At 42.5% G+C, this 17139-nt stretch overlaps 3 protein-coding genes across 3 annotated transcripts; all 3 read right to left on the reverse strand.

Annotated features, from left to right (window-relative positions):
* Positions 1 to 2023: 2023 nt before the first annotated feature.
* Positions 2024 to 3304, reverse strand: LOC9267003 (peroxidase 65). Its single transcript, XM_066311285.1, has 2 exons — positions 2168 to 3304; positions 2024 to 2126 (listed from the first exon to the last, which is right to left on the reverse strand). The coding sequence occupies exon 1, from the start codon at positions 3154 to 3156 to the stop codon at positions 2173 to 2175; it is 984 nt and encodes a 327-aa protein (XP_066167382.1). The 5' UTR covers positions 3157 to 3304; the 3' UTR covers positions 2024 to 2126; positions 2168 to 2172.
* Positions 3305 to 4371: 1067 nt separating this feature from the next.
* Positions 4372 to 8657, reverse strand: LOC4340609 (chaperone protein dnaJ 16). Its single transcript, XM_015785816.3, has 12 exons — positions 8339 to 8657; positions 7951 to 8074; positions 7801 to 7883; positions 7591 to 7702; positions 7400 to 7504; positions 6490 to 6540; positions 5955 to 6041; positions 5762 to 5870; positions 5536 to 5684; positions 5387 to 5440; positions 4907 to 5193; positions 4372 to 4821 (listed from the first exon to the last, which is right to left on the reverse strand). Exons 1-11 carry the CDS (start codon positions 8488 to 8490, stop codon positions 4912 to 4914), a joined length of 1308 nt encoding a protein of 435 aa, XP_015641302.1. The 5' UTR covers positions 8491 to 8657; the 3' UTR covers positions 4372 to 4821; positions 4907 to 4911.
* Positions 8658 to 14169: 5512 nt separating this feature from the next.
* LOC4340610 (putative DNA glycosylase At3g47830) lies at positions 14170 to 16840 on the reverse strand. Its single transcript, XM_015786426.3, has 5 exons — positions 16454 to 16840; positions 16173 to 16376; positions 15364 to 15420; positions 15018 to 15273; positions 14170 to 14456 (listed from the first exon to the last, which is right to left on the reverse strand). The coding sequence occupies exons 1-4, from the start codon at positions 16781 to 16783 to the stop codon at positions 15031 to 15033; spliced, it is 834 nt and encodes a 277-aa protein (XP_015641912.3). The 5' UTR covers positions 16784 to 16840; the 3' UTR covers positions 14170 to 14456; positions 15018 to 15030.
* Positions 16841 to 17139: the final 299 nt, after the last annotated feature.

Below are 17139 nucleotides of genomic sequence, written 5' to 3' on the forward strand. Positions count from 1 at the left end.
AGGGCCTATTTGGTATAGCTCCAACTCCTAAATTTAGCTCCAGGAGTTTGGTCTGGAGTGGAGATGTGGAGCTACCTAAACCCAGTTCCACAACTCTAGTTCATTTTATGAGAGAGCTCCACCCAGCTCCACTCCCAGTTTTGGTGGAGCTGAAACTGTTTGGCTGAGCTCCAGCTCCAGGAGGGGTGGAGCTGGAGCTGGAGCTGTGCGAAACAGACCCTAATACTCCCTCTGTCTCTAAATATAATGGATTTTGGTGGATGTGACGCATTCTAGTACAACGAATCTGGATAAAACCTCTGTCCCTAAATATAATGGATTTTGGTGGGATGTGACATATCCTAGTACAATAAATCTTGTCTAGATTCGTTGTACTAGAAATGTGTCACATCCCACCAAAATTCCTTATATTTAGGGACGGAGAGAGTATAATAGGTTAGAGTTAGAGTTTTCTTTCCCCCTCAATGTATACCAAGTGTGTTCACAAATCACTCCCCCCGACCTAGTATAATTACACTAGTAGCATTTATCCCCTAAAGGGTCTATTTGTATTGAAATCGACAAAGGTGGATCCCACTTCATATAGACTGCACTGAGCCATAAAGTACTGATAGATATCTTTTCAGCGTTGTATGCTCGTTTATTGCTATATGAATATTCTATCTGCCCTCAAAAAATATTCTATCTGCGGGCACCCTAGGTAATATACCGTCCAGTGTCCAACGTGACCATCACATGTATTTGGATAAGTAGGATAAAAATACATTTGGTGATCACGTTGGATATTGGATAGTATATTACCTAGGGTGCCCCAACACTATCCATCTCTCTTTCCACAATCACATCATGCATATCACAAGCACATTCTAACTATCTAAGCTACCAAGACTAAGAAAAAAAAGACAAAAACGGAGCCCAAAACAATCATCGAAGAAGAGCTTATCGTAAGGCCGCACAAAGTCTTCGACTTCACGAGACAAGTGTTATCATTGCCGAGCTTGTCGCCTAGCGACATAGCAGCTCCAACTTCACAGCTGTTACATCATCATTGCCAAAGGTATCGCCAAAACGAACAAAACAACACCAACTGCTTGCTTTGGACATCAACCCAAGCCAACCAAGCACCACTTCTTGCAAACACTTCTTGCAAACAGCTAACACCAGCACCCCTAGAGACTACAACGTGTTATCGTTGCCGAGCTTTGTTGCACCACAACGAAGTAGCTTCGACTTCACCTAGCCGAAACGAAGAAAGTTGGATGCTCACCACAACCAAGACAAAAGCCAGAAGGTGAATGCCTTGCCAAACAGCTAAGCCTATGGAGTTTCGACACTGGAGTCTACCAACGACCATTGTTGCACAGGCAAGGTTCTTGATAGTGGAGGAGAAATGACGCCAAAACGACGCCTCCAAGGAGGGAAACAACACCTAAGGGTTTCGTCGTTGTCAAGCTAGCCAAAGGCTAGCCAAGGCTTTCACCAACAATTTTCATCCAACACCACACAACCCACCTGCACAACATCGTCACCAGACCATCGCGTTGTCCCTCTAGCTGCCAAGCCTAGCCACATCACCCACAGATCAGGCAAGTTCACGCCGCCCCCAATCTGGCCATGGCATACCATTTACGAGGATTAAAACTGTATAAAAGTTTTTCTTCCTGTCTCTAGCTACATCTTCATTTGCATTTCATACTAACCGATTGTTCCAACTCTATACATACGAATACTGTAGCAGGAAGTGGAACTTTCTTCGTCGACAATCAACATTTGTTAGAGAACGGTTTTAAATAGTTACTTTTACCTTGATACTACTTCATCCGTTTCACAATATAAGACTTTCTAGCATTGTCTATATTCACATAGATATTAATGAATCTAGACACAATGCTAGAAAGTTTTACATTGTGAAACAGAGGGAGTAGTATTTAATTTATTTGTTCGTGCCTTGATAATCGTTAGAACACAGCCTAAAGTATATGACTACGAAATGATTTCACTTGTGAAAGTTGATTATTTCCCCTTTTTTTTCCTCTCTGAACAGCAAGATATTTTCTTTTTATACCTACTAATTTGAATTTCTCCGTGTTATCTTCCTGCACTAATCTAAGATTAGACTATCAATGCTTCGAGGCACCGCCGCCGCCGCCGCCGCCACCGTGCGCGCCGCGATCAGCCGCGCGGGCCGCCGTTGTAGGCGTCGCACCGGCGGCGCACCTCGCCGTTGGCGCCGTTCTTGACGCCGTGGTGGCTGAGCCTCCGGGCGGCGCGCGCGAAGTCGGCGAAGAACGCCGTCTCGTTGGCGGCGTACCGCTCCACGTGCGGCCGCGTCCGCGCGTCGCCGTAGAGCTCCTGGTCGGTGGCGAGGAGGCCGAGGCCTCGCCGGAGGTTGACGAAGTACATGTTGTCGAACCTCCCCGGCGTCATCACGTCGTTGAACGCCGCGATGGTCGGGCCCCTCCGGTAGTCCCTGCACGCCTCCTGCAGCCGCTTCGCGAGCGCCGGGTTCATGGTCGGGTCGGCGCCGCCACCGCCGCCGCCGTAGATGCGGGCGGCGAACTCCTTGCAATGGGAGAAGCCGAGGGTGTGTGCGCCGGAGAGCGCGACGAGGTCCTGGACGGTGAAGCCCTTGGCGGCGAACACGGCGACGAGGCGGGAGACGGTGAGGTTGGCGTGCGGGATCTCGGCGTCGGGCGCCGACGGCGAGGAGGAGAGCCCGTCCTTGCGGCCGAGGCGGAGCGGGTAGTAGGGCCCCCCCGTCATGGTGACGAGGTCGCGCGCCGCGACGGCGAGGAGGTCGGCGCAGGAGACGACGCCCGGGCACTCCACCTCCAGCGCCGCCTTGGCGCGCGCCAGGGCGTCGAAGGCGTCACCCGGGAGCGACAGGTTCACGTCGGCGTCGCGCTCGGAGCGCGCCGCGGCGGTGGACGCGACCAGCACGGACGCGTCGCAGCCGCCGACGAAGCAGTCGTGGAAGAAGAGGCGGAGGACGCCCGCCGCCGTCGTAGGGTTGGAGATCTGCTTCTGCGCCAGCACGTCGGCGATGATCCGGTCCGCGCGCGGGCACGTCTTGCTGTAGTAGTCCGCCGACATCTTGGCCTCCGCCGCGGCGGCGGCGGCGAGCAATGCCAGGACGACGACGAGGTGAGTGTCCATGGTCGGTTTCTTGGCAGCGTGCGATGCTACACCTACCTTTTGCTAGCTAGCTTACCTTCAGGTATCTGAGATCTCGCCATGGATGGAGGAAGGATTAGATGGCGGGAGAGCTTCTTGGAGGAGAGCAAATGGAGGGAAAGAGAGTGGTAGGGAATGGTCTCAGGACTTGGTGTCAACAGAGTTCATAAAGCCGATCGATTTTCGTTAAACCGTTAGGTCTTGGTTCGTAAAAACCGATCGATATTAACCGGGTTCTGTACGACATTGATCGAAAATCGTCGATTTTTATTGGTTCTTCGTTGTTGATGAGGAGCGGTTTTTACTTCGAAAATGAAAAGGGGATTTTATTGTCCAATGGAAATATGGAATAATTTGAAATTATCTTATACTCCCTCCGTCCCATAATAGCTTACGTTTTTGACTTTTTATTTGCAACGTTTGACCATTCGTTTTATTTAAAAAAATTAGTGTAAATATAAAAAAAGATAAGTCATATGTAAAGTACTTTTGATAATAAAGCAAATGATAAACAAAATAAATAATAATTCCAAAATTTTTTGAATAAGACGAATGATCAAACATTGACAAACAAAAACTCAAAAAGACAAGTAATATGGAACGGAGGTAGTAATTCAATAAAAACAAGAGTTAGTTGCGTTCGATAATTCCTCTTCCCAATTTCTACTCCCTCGTTTTTCGCGCGAACGTTTTCCGAACTACTAAAACAATATGTTTTTTTTAAAAAAAATATAGAAAAGTTGCTTTAAAAAACCATTAATGTATTTTTCAATTTTTAATCTAATATACTTAATTAATCATATAATAGTATGTTACCTCGTTTTAATCCATTTTGTAATTATTGCATGCTTTGGGCTGACGGCGATCACATGATCAATAACATTTTGGGCCCTCGTTTTAATCCATTTTGTAATTATTACATGCTTTGGGCTGACGGCGATCACATGATCAATTACATTTTGGGTCCTTTTGGAACGAATAAATTTTGCCTGAGGATCTCAAAGGACGCTATTCAGTGCTAGCAAAATCGTTGACAACTTGAGATGTGAATTGCTTGTTAAAAGAGAGATTCCATGGAGTTGGCATCTCCTATGGCTCATGGCAACATTCCATAGCTTCAGAATTTTGCAAAAACGGCAACTTAGTTCGATGCAAGAATACTTTGCTCCAGCTTAGCATGCATCAACAAACTACACATGAATGACAAATCCAAAACTGGGTAAATGGTTTGTCTTTCTTACACATCAGGAATCCAGACGAGGGAAGAAGGTACATTATGTACAGCAAGCATATGGTGAAAAGAACCTATATTTACAACTGCTTACAAAGGGAATCGAAACAAAACTAAACATACGAATATACGATGAAAAGAATCATAATTGGACAATGGTGGCTGCACATATGACAAGCTATGGATGCTTCTATCTCACGATCACATCACGAGCTCGGTCTCTTAATTATTTTGATACAGTTCGATGAGTGGCCACTGACCAAAAGGAGCTTCAAGGGGATCGAAAAAAATATTTCTCCAACCATCTCAGGCCTGCACCCAATCTTTCTAGAATAAACCAGGGAGGGGTTCTGTTATGAATGGTCAGGGCCAAAATGCTCTGTATTTTGGTTAAACAGTATGATGCAGGGAATTACCTGCAAAAACCAAAGGTGAAAGATAAGTATACTGAGGATACTTCATAAGAAAATACTAAAAATAGCACAGCGAAGAATATATTACATCACTCAGCATGGCTTTCTCCTGTCAATTTTGAAAGGAATGTTTAACCATTTCTTCTTTGGGAACCGCTCTTTGGTTTTCTTTTCGTTTGAATCTTCATCTGCACTTCTGCATCCACCCGTGGGTTGGTCTTTCACTTTCTTTTCCTTTCTCTGACTGTTTTCCTCCTCACCTTTGGAAAATTTTGAAGGCGATTTAGCTTTACTCCTGCTTGAACTCCTCTTCAGTGGTGAATTGTTGGTATAGGACGCATGGATTTCATTCCTTTCCTTCAGAAGATTATCGATCTACAAAAAGACCATGTGGACTAAGAAAATAGTAGAATACTCCCTCCGTCCCATAATATAAGGGATTTTAGGTGGATGTGACGCATCCTAGTACAATGAATCTGGACAGTACTAGGATATGTCACATCCACCCAAAATCCCTTATATTATGGGACGGAGTACAAAAATGACTATGCAATAGAATTGTACATACTGCTTGCATTTCTTGTGTGTATCTGCTGGTCATCTCAGTGAACTTTGCCAAAACCTGTGAATCTCGGAATATGAAAAATGTTGACAGCTGACGCCCAGTGCATAGAAAGAATGTGAGGGAAAACAAGGGGAAAGGCAGCAACCACATACTTCTCTGTACTCGGTCTCAAATTTGGATAGCTCTGCTCGTTTTGTGAGTATCTTTGCCTCAACACTCTGGAGCTTCTCCTTTTCAGCAGGGAAAGATTCACCACATACAACCTCTATAGTATAGTTCACACTTCTGAAGAAATTGTCACCTGAGTGAAGCGTAGAGTTTAAGGGGATTCGTACTGTCTTAAGTAATTGACACTGCACCAACAAACAAAGTGATTACCATAGACAGCAAAGAAGTGTGTGCCTGGTTTTAGTTCATTTATATCACATGGTTGGAAGCTGTCCAATCTTTTAAAGAAGGCACTATCAGGATCCTTTGCAGCAGCTGCCTGAAATTAAAAGGAACTTGTGAGAAATGAATCACAGAGAAGCACTTGGAGGATTCAACAACGATGACACATATGTAAACTCACCAGGTTGTTTTGTTCAAAACGATACACAGGAAAGCCAAGAAAATACATCCCAGCAGAAGTAACCTTCCCAGTCTTTACACTGTCTTCCTGCGAAAGGTTGTGCAGATGGAACAAGAGAAAACAAACTTAAGCCACTTGCATATTGCATGAAGCAAAGGTTGTCAAAGCAAAAACATATTCACCGGTTTGCTCATTACATGGTGTTACAGTTTAATAGCGAATTCAATAGACAAGAGTATAGGACTACTCAAACTTGTTTGTGAATCTGCAGGACTGACAACTATGCAGCATTTTATATTGCTACATAGTTGAAACTATGATAATTTTGCAGATAATAAGCTAACTTTTAAGTCATTTTTGCACACACAATGTTTAAATAGCGAGACCAATTTCTTAGTAATGGATAGTTTAGATAGGGATTGCGCGCAACCCCTTGAGGTAGGCAGGGTTTTAATCTCTATCCAAAACCTCTACATGCTCAGATGTAAAGCTGATTAAATTTATGTGCAGAAGAACAGGATTCTGGCACTCTTACCTGCAAAGCAAGGCTCAGGCCACCATTTTCTTCAAGCTCAAAGTAAAGCAACTGAAATTGTATGCAAGAATAACAATGTTAAGGGTCTAAGTAAAGGAAAAGGACATTAAACCAAGAGAATTTTATGTATTCAATCAATAGTATTGAATAAATGTTTTACATGCTAAGCATTGTGTGACTCAACTTTATCAAAGCCATGAGATAACAGGATAAACAAAAGCTGACATAATTATTACAGAAACACATGTGGATGATGCATGTTGTATTCCATCATTTAAACTGCCAGATCAAAATAATTTCATTATCAGAGCCCTCTCAAAGAACCCTTCCAAAAGTGAATACAACAAAACAATATTTTTTTGTACCATAGGTGTGATTATTCTATATATGCAGCACAGCCAGTACTTATTGATCACACAGAACATGCATTTAAAGGACAGGTTACCATTGTTTATTACTCCCTCCGTTTCATATTATAAGTCATTTGACTTTTTTCCTAGTCAAGTTTGACTAAGTTCATAGAAAAAATTAGCAACATTCAAAATACCAAACTAGTTTCACAAAATCTAACATTGAATATATTTTGATAATATGTTTATTTTGTGTTGAATATACTAATATATTTTTCTATAAACTTGGTCAAACTTGATTAGAAAAAAAGTCAAACGACTTATAATATGAAACAGAGGGAGTACTATATGTCAAAAGTAAATCATCTAAATTTCACCAACTGAAGGGCAAATTTTCTCATTGTCAAACAAGGATAGCTTCACTACGCAGGATAAATGTACACAACTTGAACAAGTCTAGATCAAAATAAATTAAAACAGAACTGACAACACCAGAACCGCATGAAATGTACTTACGAAACACAGGTTACATGATAAAACATTTGCTAACAAAAACCAACCTTAAATTTGCTTCTATCAGTTGATTTCACACGACAAACTAACCCCATTTTAGCTTCCTTTTCTGTTATGTCAACAGAATAAAAATGAGCTGATTGCTTTTCCACCTGGCCACATGCAGCTTTCAATTATTTAGTTGCTAACATCAAGAAAAGAAGCATTGGATGATGGACAGCTAGTTGCCATTACCTACCTTCCTGTGAACAGAGTTTCCAAGCTGGAGCTGAGAAACCATAACCGATCCATTCAATGCCTCCTCTAAAACTGTTGCTGATACGGTTGTCTTTATCGGCACACCAAGTTTGCTGCACATACGTACGCACAGTTAAGAAGAAAAAAAAAGCAGCATAACAAGCTAGTAGCAAACAGTAAAAGAAATATAACATCAGTAAAATGTTTTTACCTGAAAAGAGCAGCAAACACGGTGTTCACGGTATTGAGACTCGATAGGTCCAGCTCCAATTCCTGGCTATCGGCTTCGATGGCCTGAACAAATTGCACCAGTTGCCATAACATGGTAGATTAAAAATTACCAGTTCATGCAAGAACTAACCTCAAATCCTGATGTGTCGTACTGCCGCCTCTTATCGGGATCTGACAGGATGTTGTAGGAGAATGTGACTTCCTGGAACATGTCTGATGCAACAGGATCATCGCCATTCTTGTCCGGGTGGTACCTGCCTCAATTTGCAAGGAAAACTTCTGAAACCATTGCAACATTGATAGCAAAGCAAAAAAAGAAGAACCAATCTCCACACAAGAATGGCTAGCAAGATTAAATGCGCCCCCAAATCCCTCCAAAAGTTCACTAAACAGTAAATAAGCTCCTATAATTTATCTTATCTCGCACGAATTCCCGCGAGACGCGTTCATCTAGGACTAGGATGCCAGAAGGATCGAATGAGGGGGCCGAATCTGAGGGTGAGGCGGGGAGTGCTCACTTGAGCGCCATGCGGCGGAAGGCGCTCTTGATCTCCTGGTCGGTGGCGTTGCGCCCCACGCCGAGCACCTCGTACGGGTCCCTCCTCTGCGCCGCCGTGGCGGCCGGGTCCCCCTTCTCCGACTTGAACGACCCGAACCTCGAACCCGCCATGGCCTCCGCCTCCTCCCTGACCTCTCCTCCGCCGCCGCGTCAACCCCTCCCGGCTCTTCACAGCAGCAACAGCAACAGCCGCGTCGCGCTCGGATCTCGCGCCGAGCGGTGGGGGGCGGCAGTGGCTGCTGCGCTGTTGCGGCCGGGGCAGTAGGCGCAGGCTCACCGCCCCCTCATCCCCGTCGCGGCGAAGACCTCCGCCCCTTCTGGCTCGCGCCGTAGCAGCGGAGGCGGAGGCGGAGTGGAAGGCAAGGGGAAGCCGCGCCCGCGCGGCGGTGGCGTGAGGTGGCGGCGCGACGCGACGCGGCGGCGAGCGAGGCCGGCGAAAATGGGAGGAGGGAGGCGTGGGAGTGAGGTGGTGGTGGTGGGGGGAAGAGGTGGCATAGTAGGTGTACCTCGTGGTGGGGCCGTGGGGCCCGCAGCTCAGTGGGTGTTGGTGTAGTGTGGGCCCCGTCAGTTGTAGCCATTCGCTGTACACGTGACAGCGGTTGGCCTGGCCTTGGCCTTGTGGCCTTGTGGGGGCACGCCTGTCAGTGATAGCGGCCATTATTCTCTACTAGAGTATATATTTTTCTCTTTGAAACATTAGAGCAAGTTTAATAGTATAGCCAACTACTAACTCTAATTCATCTATAACCAATCTAATAGCTCATTCATACAATAGTTATATACTCCCTCTATCTCAAAATGTTTGACGCCGTTGACTTTTTTAAATATGTTTGACCGTTCGTCTTATTCAAAAAATTTAAGTAATTATTAATTCTTTTCCTATCATTTGATTTATTGTTAAATATATTTTTATGTTTACATATAGTTTTACATATTTCACATAAGTTTTTGAATAAGACGAACGGTCAAACATATTTTAAAAAGTCAACGACGTTAAACATTTAGGGAAGGAGGTAGTACTACACTATTAATATCTGGTCCCACATGTCATATACATACTATGTCTTGGAGTCCGTGCTATATTTGGCTACAAATCTATAGCCCACTGCTTTTCTCTCTTCTTATTTATCTCTTTATAATATGTTTGTAGCTAGCTTGTAGCCTGCTATTGTACCTGCTCTTAGGTACATCTAGGAGTACTCCATATCTTTGATGTTAGTGATAGCAGCTATTAGCCTAATAATCTCTCTTTTTTTTTTTCTTTTTAACTGTTTTGAAAAGCAAAGTCGTTCTCTTTCCTCTCCTTTAAAGAAAGGTTTCAAAAAAACTCAAGTAAACTGATCCATAAAAAAACCACCCAAAAAACTTATGATCCCGTTATAGCATACTTGTAGTGATCCTCCACCATCACATAAAAACATTTTTGGTCTCATAAAATCCGTAAACCTTGATAAACAGATTTCTTTAAAAGCCAACCATCGTAAAAAGACCGAACAACCCACCATTGCAACTCATGCTTCATCTCTCCTGGAGTTGAAGCCCAACCAAACAGTTTCAGCTCCACATAAACTAGGAGCGAAGTTGGATGGAACACTATCACAAAATGAACTAGAGAAGTGGAGCTAGGTTTAGATTGCTCCATAACTCTACTCCAGACCCAACTTCTATAGCTAAATTTAGAAGTTGGAGCTCTACCAAACAGAGCCCTATAACTACATACTCTCTTTGTTTTATATTATAAATTAGTTTGATTAAATACAAAATATTTTAATAATATGTTTGTTTTGTGTTAGAAATGCTATCTTTTTTTATGAATTTGAAACTTAAATAAATTGAACTTGAGAAAAGGTGAAAGTGACTCGTAATATGATGAAACAGAGGAAGCATTTATGCGAAGTGAGCGTTCCGATTAGATTTCTTGTGGTGAAACCAACCCACTCAGATTCAACTTAGACACAGGTGCTCGGCTATTTTGCGGTAGGCGACGTATCCGTCGATAACAAGGCACCCGTGGTGACTTTGTAAATCTCAAGATATATCGGTTCAGTCTTCTGGCTATGCTCATAGGGGTAGGATGTGCGTGTGTGTATTCATAGGAGGTGAGTGTACGCGTGTTGTAAGCGTCTTCGATTGCATATTGTTTTAAAAAAAACGGAGGAGGTATGTATGAAGTTTCAGTTGCCCTCTCGCCCCTGGCATGTGGGGCCCGTGTTTTTGATTGATGAGCCGGGCCCAATGAGGCTGTTGCCGACCGGAGTGACTCCTTTTGTTGCATTTGCACGGTTGCTCACGCCTTTAGACTTTATCAAATGATGATACTTAATAAGCAAACATAAGTAGTGAACGCTTACATGTTCTTGTAGTTTAAAACTGTCATGATCTGTTAAAGTTTATGTTTTAGGCTGCAGCTTATATAGACAGAGACAATGTAATAGTACCGTTGTTAGGTAACATCATCACGGTTTTCTTTATGCGAGGATAACACCAAAAGCTTTAGACCTAACCTAACCACTTCCGTCAAAGAAATGACACCACCCCATAAATTTCTTTGGGCTTGAGCTAAATAAATTAGCCCAGTGAATAGGCTTCAGATCACACCACTGATTCTCGAAAAACCGCTGAGTAGCAGAAGTGAGATTTTTTTAGAAAAAACTCCGAGAAAATGGTCAATTTATCATATTATTTTCATTTTAATTACGCTCTAGCCTACTTACTTAGCGGGTCAACCGATCAATTTCCCTAAAGTTAACGATTTCTTAGGTTTGGGACTTTTGAGCTAAACAGATTTTAAGCATTTGGGGATTATTCTTAGAATCTGTTTGGAATGCATTTTTTGCTACGGCTTATAAGCGAAGATACGTTGCAACCTCCATGAATTCTATTCTTATATATTATGTTCATGTAATAAAATCAGCTGTGTTGCTATATATTTTTGTGTACATGTGTACTCACTAACTTTAGTTTTGTGCTTTACAATTTCATTTTCACTGAATTAGATGGATAGTATAAATATATGATAAAATGTTTCTTCGAAAGAAAATCCAATTTCACCTTGTCGCATCGCATTATTTTCTTGCTGTCTATACTCATTACATAGAGATGACATTAACACCATCAATTTAAAATCCTAGATCTGACCCTCGTAGTTTATACTTTATAGGCCTACCCCTCCGTCTCAAAATAATTCAAAGGTTGAGTTATTTTGGAACGAAGAGAGTACACGAGTATGACTGGTCGATCCAAATACTTCAAAACTATAAGTTAAGACACGTGATCTAGGATTTGAGGCAACGAAAACTAATTTTAGGATATGACTTATACTTTTACGTTTAACATTTTCAAAAGTCATGGCTGAAAAAAGAAAAACACTAAAGTTAATTCTAAAATTAAAATTTGGCTATGGATCATTAGAGCTTAAGCTATATTGACAGGCGCGATGTTACTACAGCTCCTTTAGTTGATGACATGATCAATATTTGAAGCTAAGACCATAGCTAATCATGATCTATTTCCTCGATTTGTACTGTTAAGGTGCAGAAAAACGTGCATACAACATTAGACCACTATAGCATTATTTACTGTAGCTACATATATTGCCGATCGAACGGTGTACGTGCACCCCAATGCACGGGCGATGCGATTTACTGTAGCTGCATCTATTGCTGATCGAAAGGTGTACGTGCATCCTAATGCACGGACACTGTAAAACCTCCGTAGATAGTTGCTACGGCAGAGGATCCATTTCCAATTGATCAAGGATATATGACAGTTGTTTAAAAAAAGATATATGATGGATGCAGGTCCTCTAGAATGCTAGATACATATGAGCCTCATAAATCCTCGAGCCTATATATACAAGTGAGCACTACTACATACTCCCTCCATCCCAAAAAAAGATAAACCTTGAGTTTCCGTGTCCAACTTTAACTGTCCGTCTTATATGAAATTTTTTTATAATTCGTATTTTTATTGTTGTTAGATGATAAAAATGATTAAGGGCCCCTTTGAATCGCATGGTAGAAAAAACGGAGGAATAGGAAAAACACAGGATTCTGACAGGAATTGAAGTGTAAAACAGAGGATTGCAAAACACAAGAAAAACACAAGAATGGTCGTTTGATTGGAGCACAAGAAAAACACAGGAATCGGATGAGAGAGATAGACTCAAAGGAAATTTTTCAAGAGGTTGGAGCTCTTGCTAAATTTCCTCCAAAATCCACATGCAATGTGCCATTCCATAGGAATTTCATAGGATTTGGAAAGCTTCAATCCTTTGAATCAAAGGGCCAAATAGGAAAATTTACTATAGGATTTGAATCCTATGAAATTTCTACATAAATCTTTTGATTCAAAAGGGCCCTAATACTTTGTGCGTGACTTGTCTTTTTAATTTTTTTAATAATTTTTTCAAATAAGACAGATGGTCAAACGTTGAGCACGGAAACCAGGGTTTATCTTTTTTTTGGACGGAGGGAGTATGCAATACTGCATTAAATAATACTGTAGAGGATCTAGATTGATATTGTATTTAACAGTGCCCTGATGATGCCCATTAAGTAGGCTCAGTAAGTCGCTATAAAACCCACTTAATAATGTAGTTATATTTATAACTCTATTTTTACTAGTCAATCAAAAATAAACTACTATTTCTGATGAAATTTTTTTGACATTTATAATAAAATTCGATCATCTATACCCACAACTAGCGTATAGGGTCGGCAAAAAGTGCGAGAAGACTTTACCTTTTTTTTAAGCCACACAGGCAAGTCCTCACACAAGATAAATACGAGAATTAAATACCCTTATTATGGAATATTTCATCGCTCTATCTCTATGATATATTAATTAATAGTAATAACTTCTCTTAGAGGCTTTAAAAATATATATTAACTTTTTTTTAAAAAAAATCCGTTGCAATGCATAGGTATTATGCTAGTACTTTTAAAATTCAGACAATTAATAATTTCCCAAATGCTTAGTTCTAAAACAAAACAAAGGGTATACGTAGATTTGCTAAAAAGTGCTTTCATGATCATAAAACTTAGATTTTATAAAGTTCTACAAATTGATGGTTGGAATCTTAAAAGTTTAAACAGATCTTTTCCTAAACATTGAATATTTATGACAAGAGGGAGTAGTATGCTAGTTTTTTTTTTTCAGCCAGTGGTACAGCCCACTTGTATCTCTGTTAGCGTTAAGACAGATCAATAACTGTAAAAGGCACTTGACTTTCACTCCAGATGTTCCCATTAAGACAAGCCTCTCAGGTTAACTTGACAGAGTGCATTGCAACCTAACCAAAGATCAAATCAAATGATTCGCAGTACTAAACTTCGTGTAAAGCAAGAAGCAAACTGCCCAGCTGCTCCATCACATCACATGGCAGCACATTGCTCTACTCCAAAGCATACGGTACCAAATGTGCATCAAGGTCCAGTACGTTGTCAATCAAGATTTTCAAAAGCGACTACAGTTAAGTTTAGTACTGAAACCTGGTTGCACAATTGCCCGTCCCATTGGGGCAGGTGGGGTGGCGAGACTCAGATGGGATTGCACTGATGGTGACCGAGAACATATGCTGAATCTAAGTGACATACCAGAATCTTTAGCTCACCGTCAGCCACTGCTTGCCTGGAAATCACAAGCCTCCTTGTCAGGCACAAGACATCATGTGCACCAGAAAAGTCGAGGATACCTGGTGCATACAATTGGTTTTGGTTGTGGTCTGTTGGTGCCTTTTTCTCTGTTTAGCGCACTTTAGAGCAAAAATGTTAGGATTCCTTTGGTCAGTGTAATCAATGAGATATGTATCGATTAAGTCGATATTCCCCCAGTGTTTTGCTTCTCATCCAAAGTTCCAAACTAAATTCCCTAGCTAGTGTCACTTACATGGTAGAAATGAGTTCATATCATACAACTGAAGCCTGGAAGCTCTCTAGTCTCTACTGATAAAACAAGAAACCGAACCTGAGGTTTCCATCAGATGAGACATTTCAGCGCATAAATCCTTTTACCATTAGCATTGTTGGGAGGTTATGACACCACCTTCAGAAAATATCAATAACCACAAACAATTCCTACATTTGCAAAAGATTATGTCATGAATGATTGGGTGGAGACTGGAACAGCGATTAGGTATCATATTTTACATCATTCAGAGTGCTTTTGCCAGTAAGAAAGTAGCTGCAAGCAAGGTCATATGATTAACTTACAATATCCCAACACAATAAAGAGGGCATGATTCCCATAGGCAAATAACACAGTAGAATTTTCATTGAATAAATTTCATGACACCAGAATAAAACAGCATTGTAAAAACTCAGCATGTTACCCATGAAGTATAACTCTCTTTATTTTTGACATACCAACTATAACTCTCTTTTAAACATAGGTACTTCCTTAATAAGCAAGAAGCAAGTAATAGTTGACCTCTCTAGGATAAATTTTGGGCCTATATTATGCACTTTAAGATGTGCAGCAGAAGTGTAGTGCTTACGAAAATTCTAAAGTTGAGAAACCAGCTCATGATCTAACTTTCGAATAATAAAACAGCTAGTTGAAGAACATTTACTGGAGAGCACAATATAGTTGGCACGCAGCATATACATATCATTTCGAAATGGGACCAAGTAGCTTACCTTGGCTATTGGCCTATTGCTTCATCTTTTCTTCAGTGCAACAATAACTTGCTAGGGGGCACATAGAATTTGAACCGGTGGTTTTCTGGCCTCCTAACTTTTTGGAACATGATTGACAGAGCTTTCCATGAGTTACAAATAGACAATTCAGATCAAATTTTAGATCATCAGGAATTTTGCTGTTCAGATGAAGATATGCCCTCTCTCTGCTAGCTGTTGCAGGAACCCAACCAATAGCGTTTGTAATACGGAGTACCTATTATAGAAATGTATGTTATTACATATACGCCATACACACTAAACTGACTTCTTGGTATGGACAAGAACCACATAAAGTTACACATACATGAGTATCTACTGGAAAATCATCCTTCTGAAGATAGAACATCAGCACACACGCCACCTGTCATAACATGCATAATTGCATATATTAGAAAGATCATCAGCTATATGCACACTTACTCAAGCAGCCAATATAGTATTAAGCAAGCAATCAAAGAGCGTAAAAAGATATTATAAACATTCACAAGTAAGGTCCCTTCTTTGATTTGGGAATGCTGTTTGAATTCCACTGTCAATCATAATTGCAAAAGTTTCCATTGACAACTCCAGCCATGATTGTAACTACCACCCTTAGTAGAAGGAAAATAGTTGGACAATTGCACTCCGAATACAAGAATCTAGAAGAAGCTCCATGCCATTGCACGGAGGCTACCAGGCACCTGTTTCTGTTAGCCATTCATTGCAAAGCAAAACTGGTTGTTGGTGACTAACACCCATCCATAATCACACAGCAATATTTAAGTATAACCGACACAAGCATATGATTTCAGTCACAAGGGCATACTTTCTCTAATTTCCTTTTCATACAACTTAGTACCAACACTACTGTTAGCCAAAATACTTTGCAGGCTTTTGCGGAAACTTGAGTTCAGGCTGTATTAACTTACATGGCAACAAGAAAAGCAACTTGCTTTGCTTTTGATCATTATCTACCATCATGCAAACTACAACTACTTCTCACTAGTCACATTTTATCAATTCCTCATCCTTCACAACAAAATCAATACTAGCATTCTCTACATTACGATGAAATCCAACAGGACGAAAACCAAATTCGCTGAAGAAACAGGAGAAGAGAGAGATGGAACTCACAGTCTTTGGCCCGATCCCTTTGAACCGAGATAGCTCAGTCTTCACCTCATCCACGGACAGATCCCGCAAATACTCGAGGCAAATCTTGCCTCGCCTCTCCCGGACGCCCCTCAGCATCGCCCTTATCCTCGCCGCCTTCGTCGCCGCAAGCCCCCCGCACCGGATGGCGTCCTCCAGCCTCTTCCCCTCCTCCTCATCCACCACCTCCAAAAACGAAAACGAATCGCGCATCAGAGGACACGAGGGAGCTTCTAGAAGCTTCCTGGATGCGGCCACCAAACCTGGTCCCAGGTGGGGAACGCGGCCTTGAGGGCGGCGAAGGCGCGGCGCGAGATGGCGTCGGTGGTGTTCTGAGAGAGGAGGGTCGTGACGAGGCCGTCGAGGACGGTGGGCGGCGGAGACGGATCGCCATCCGTGTCCTCCTCCGGGTCCGGGGATGTGTCGAGGCCGAGGCGGCGGCGGCGGCGGCGGAAGGGCGCGAACTCGTCGGGGAAGCCGTGGAAGGCGAGGAGGGCGTCGCGGACGGCGAGGCATTGGGCGGGGGAAGGGGAGGGGTGGTCGTGGTACGGCTCCGGCGAGGGCGGAGGCTTCCGCTTGGGCTTCCGGGTCATCTCGCTGGCCTGCGCGGCTTGGCCGGCGGCGCCGTGGAGGTGGCGGTTGCCGGCGACGAGGTGTGGTGTGGGCGTGTGGCCGTCAATAGGTGAACAAATGGGCCGAACGTCATGGCCCGGCCCAGCCACGATTAGGCATGGCTCCTGTAGCGGGCCGTACCGTGCAGGCCCATGTGCTAAGGCGTCGGCCCAAGCACGGTCCATGGAAAATACGGGCAGTGCCGGCACGGGCCCAAATATGACATGTGGGCCGGTATAGGCCCATTATCACGTTTGGCCCACAGAATTTGAATACGAGGCCGAAAAAAGAGAAATAAGATAAAAAGGAAAATTAAAAGAAAAAAAAAGAAAGGACC

Source organism: Oryza sativa, chromosome 6 (assembly GCF_034140825.1).
Source record: "Oryza sativa Japonica Group chromosome 6, ASM3414082v1".
In the NCBI taxonomy this organism is placed as follows: domain Eukaryota; kingdom Viridiplantae; phylum Streptophyta; class Magnoliopsida; order Poales; family Poaceae; genus Oryza; species Oryza sativa.

Bases quoted from the DNA above. Each gene is read 5' to 3' on its own strand.
- LOC9267003 (XM_066311285.1), bottom strand. From the start codon at position 3,156: ATGGACACTCACCTCGTCGTCGTCCTGGCATTGCTCGCCGCCGCCGCC.
- LOC4340610 (XM_015786426.3), bottom strand. From the start codon at position 16,783: ATGACCCGGAAGCCCAAGCGGAAGCCTCCGCCCTCGCCGGAGCCGTAC. The intron at 16,377-16,453 runs GTTTGGTGGCCG...TCGTTTTTGGAG, and splicing joins CGTTCCCCACCTGGGACCAG to GTGGTGGATGAGGAGGAGGG. The intron at 15,274-15,363 runs GTATGTGTAACT...TTTCTATAATAG, and splicing joins ATTTTCCAGTAGATACTCAT to GTACTCCGTATTACAAACGC.
- LOC4340609 (XM_015785816.3), bottom strand. From the start codon at position 8,490: ATGGCGGGTTCGAGGTTCGGGTCGTTCAAGTCGGAGAAGGGGGACCCG. The intron at 8,075-8,338 runs GTGAGCACTCCC...AAATTGAGGCAG, and splicing joins TTCCGCCGCATGGCGCTCAA to GTACCACCCGGACAAGAATG. The intron at 7,703-7,800 runs GTAAAAACATTT...ACGTATGTGCAG, and splicing joins GTGTTTGCTGCTCTTTTCAG to CAAACTTGGTGTGCCGATAA.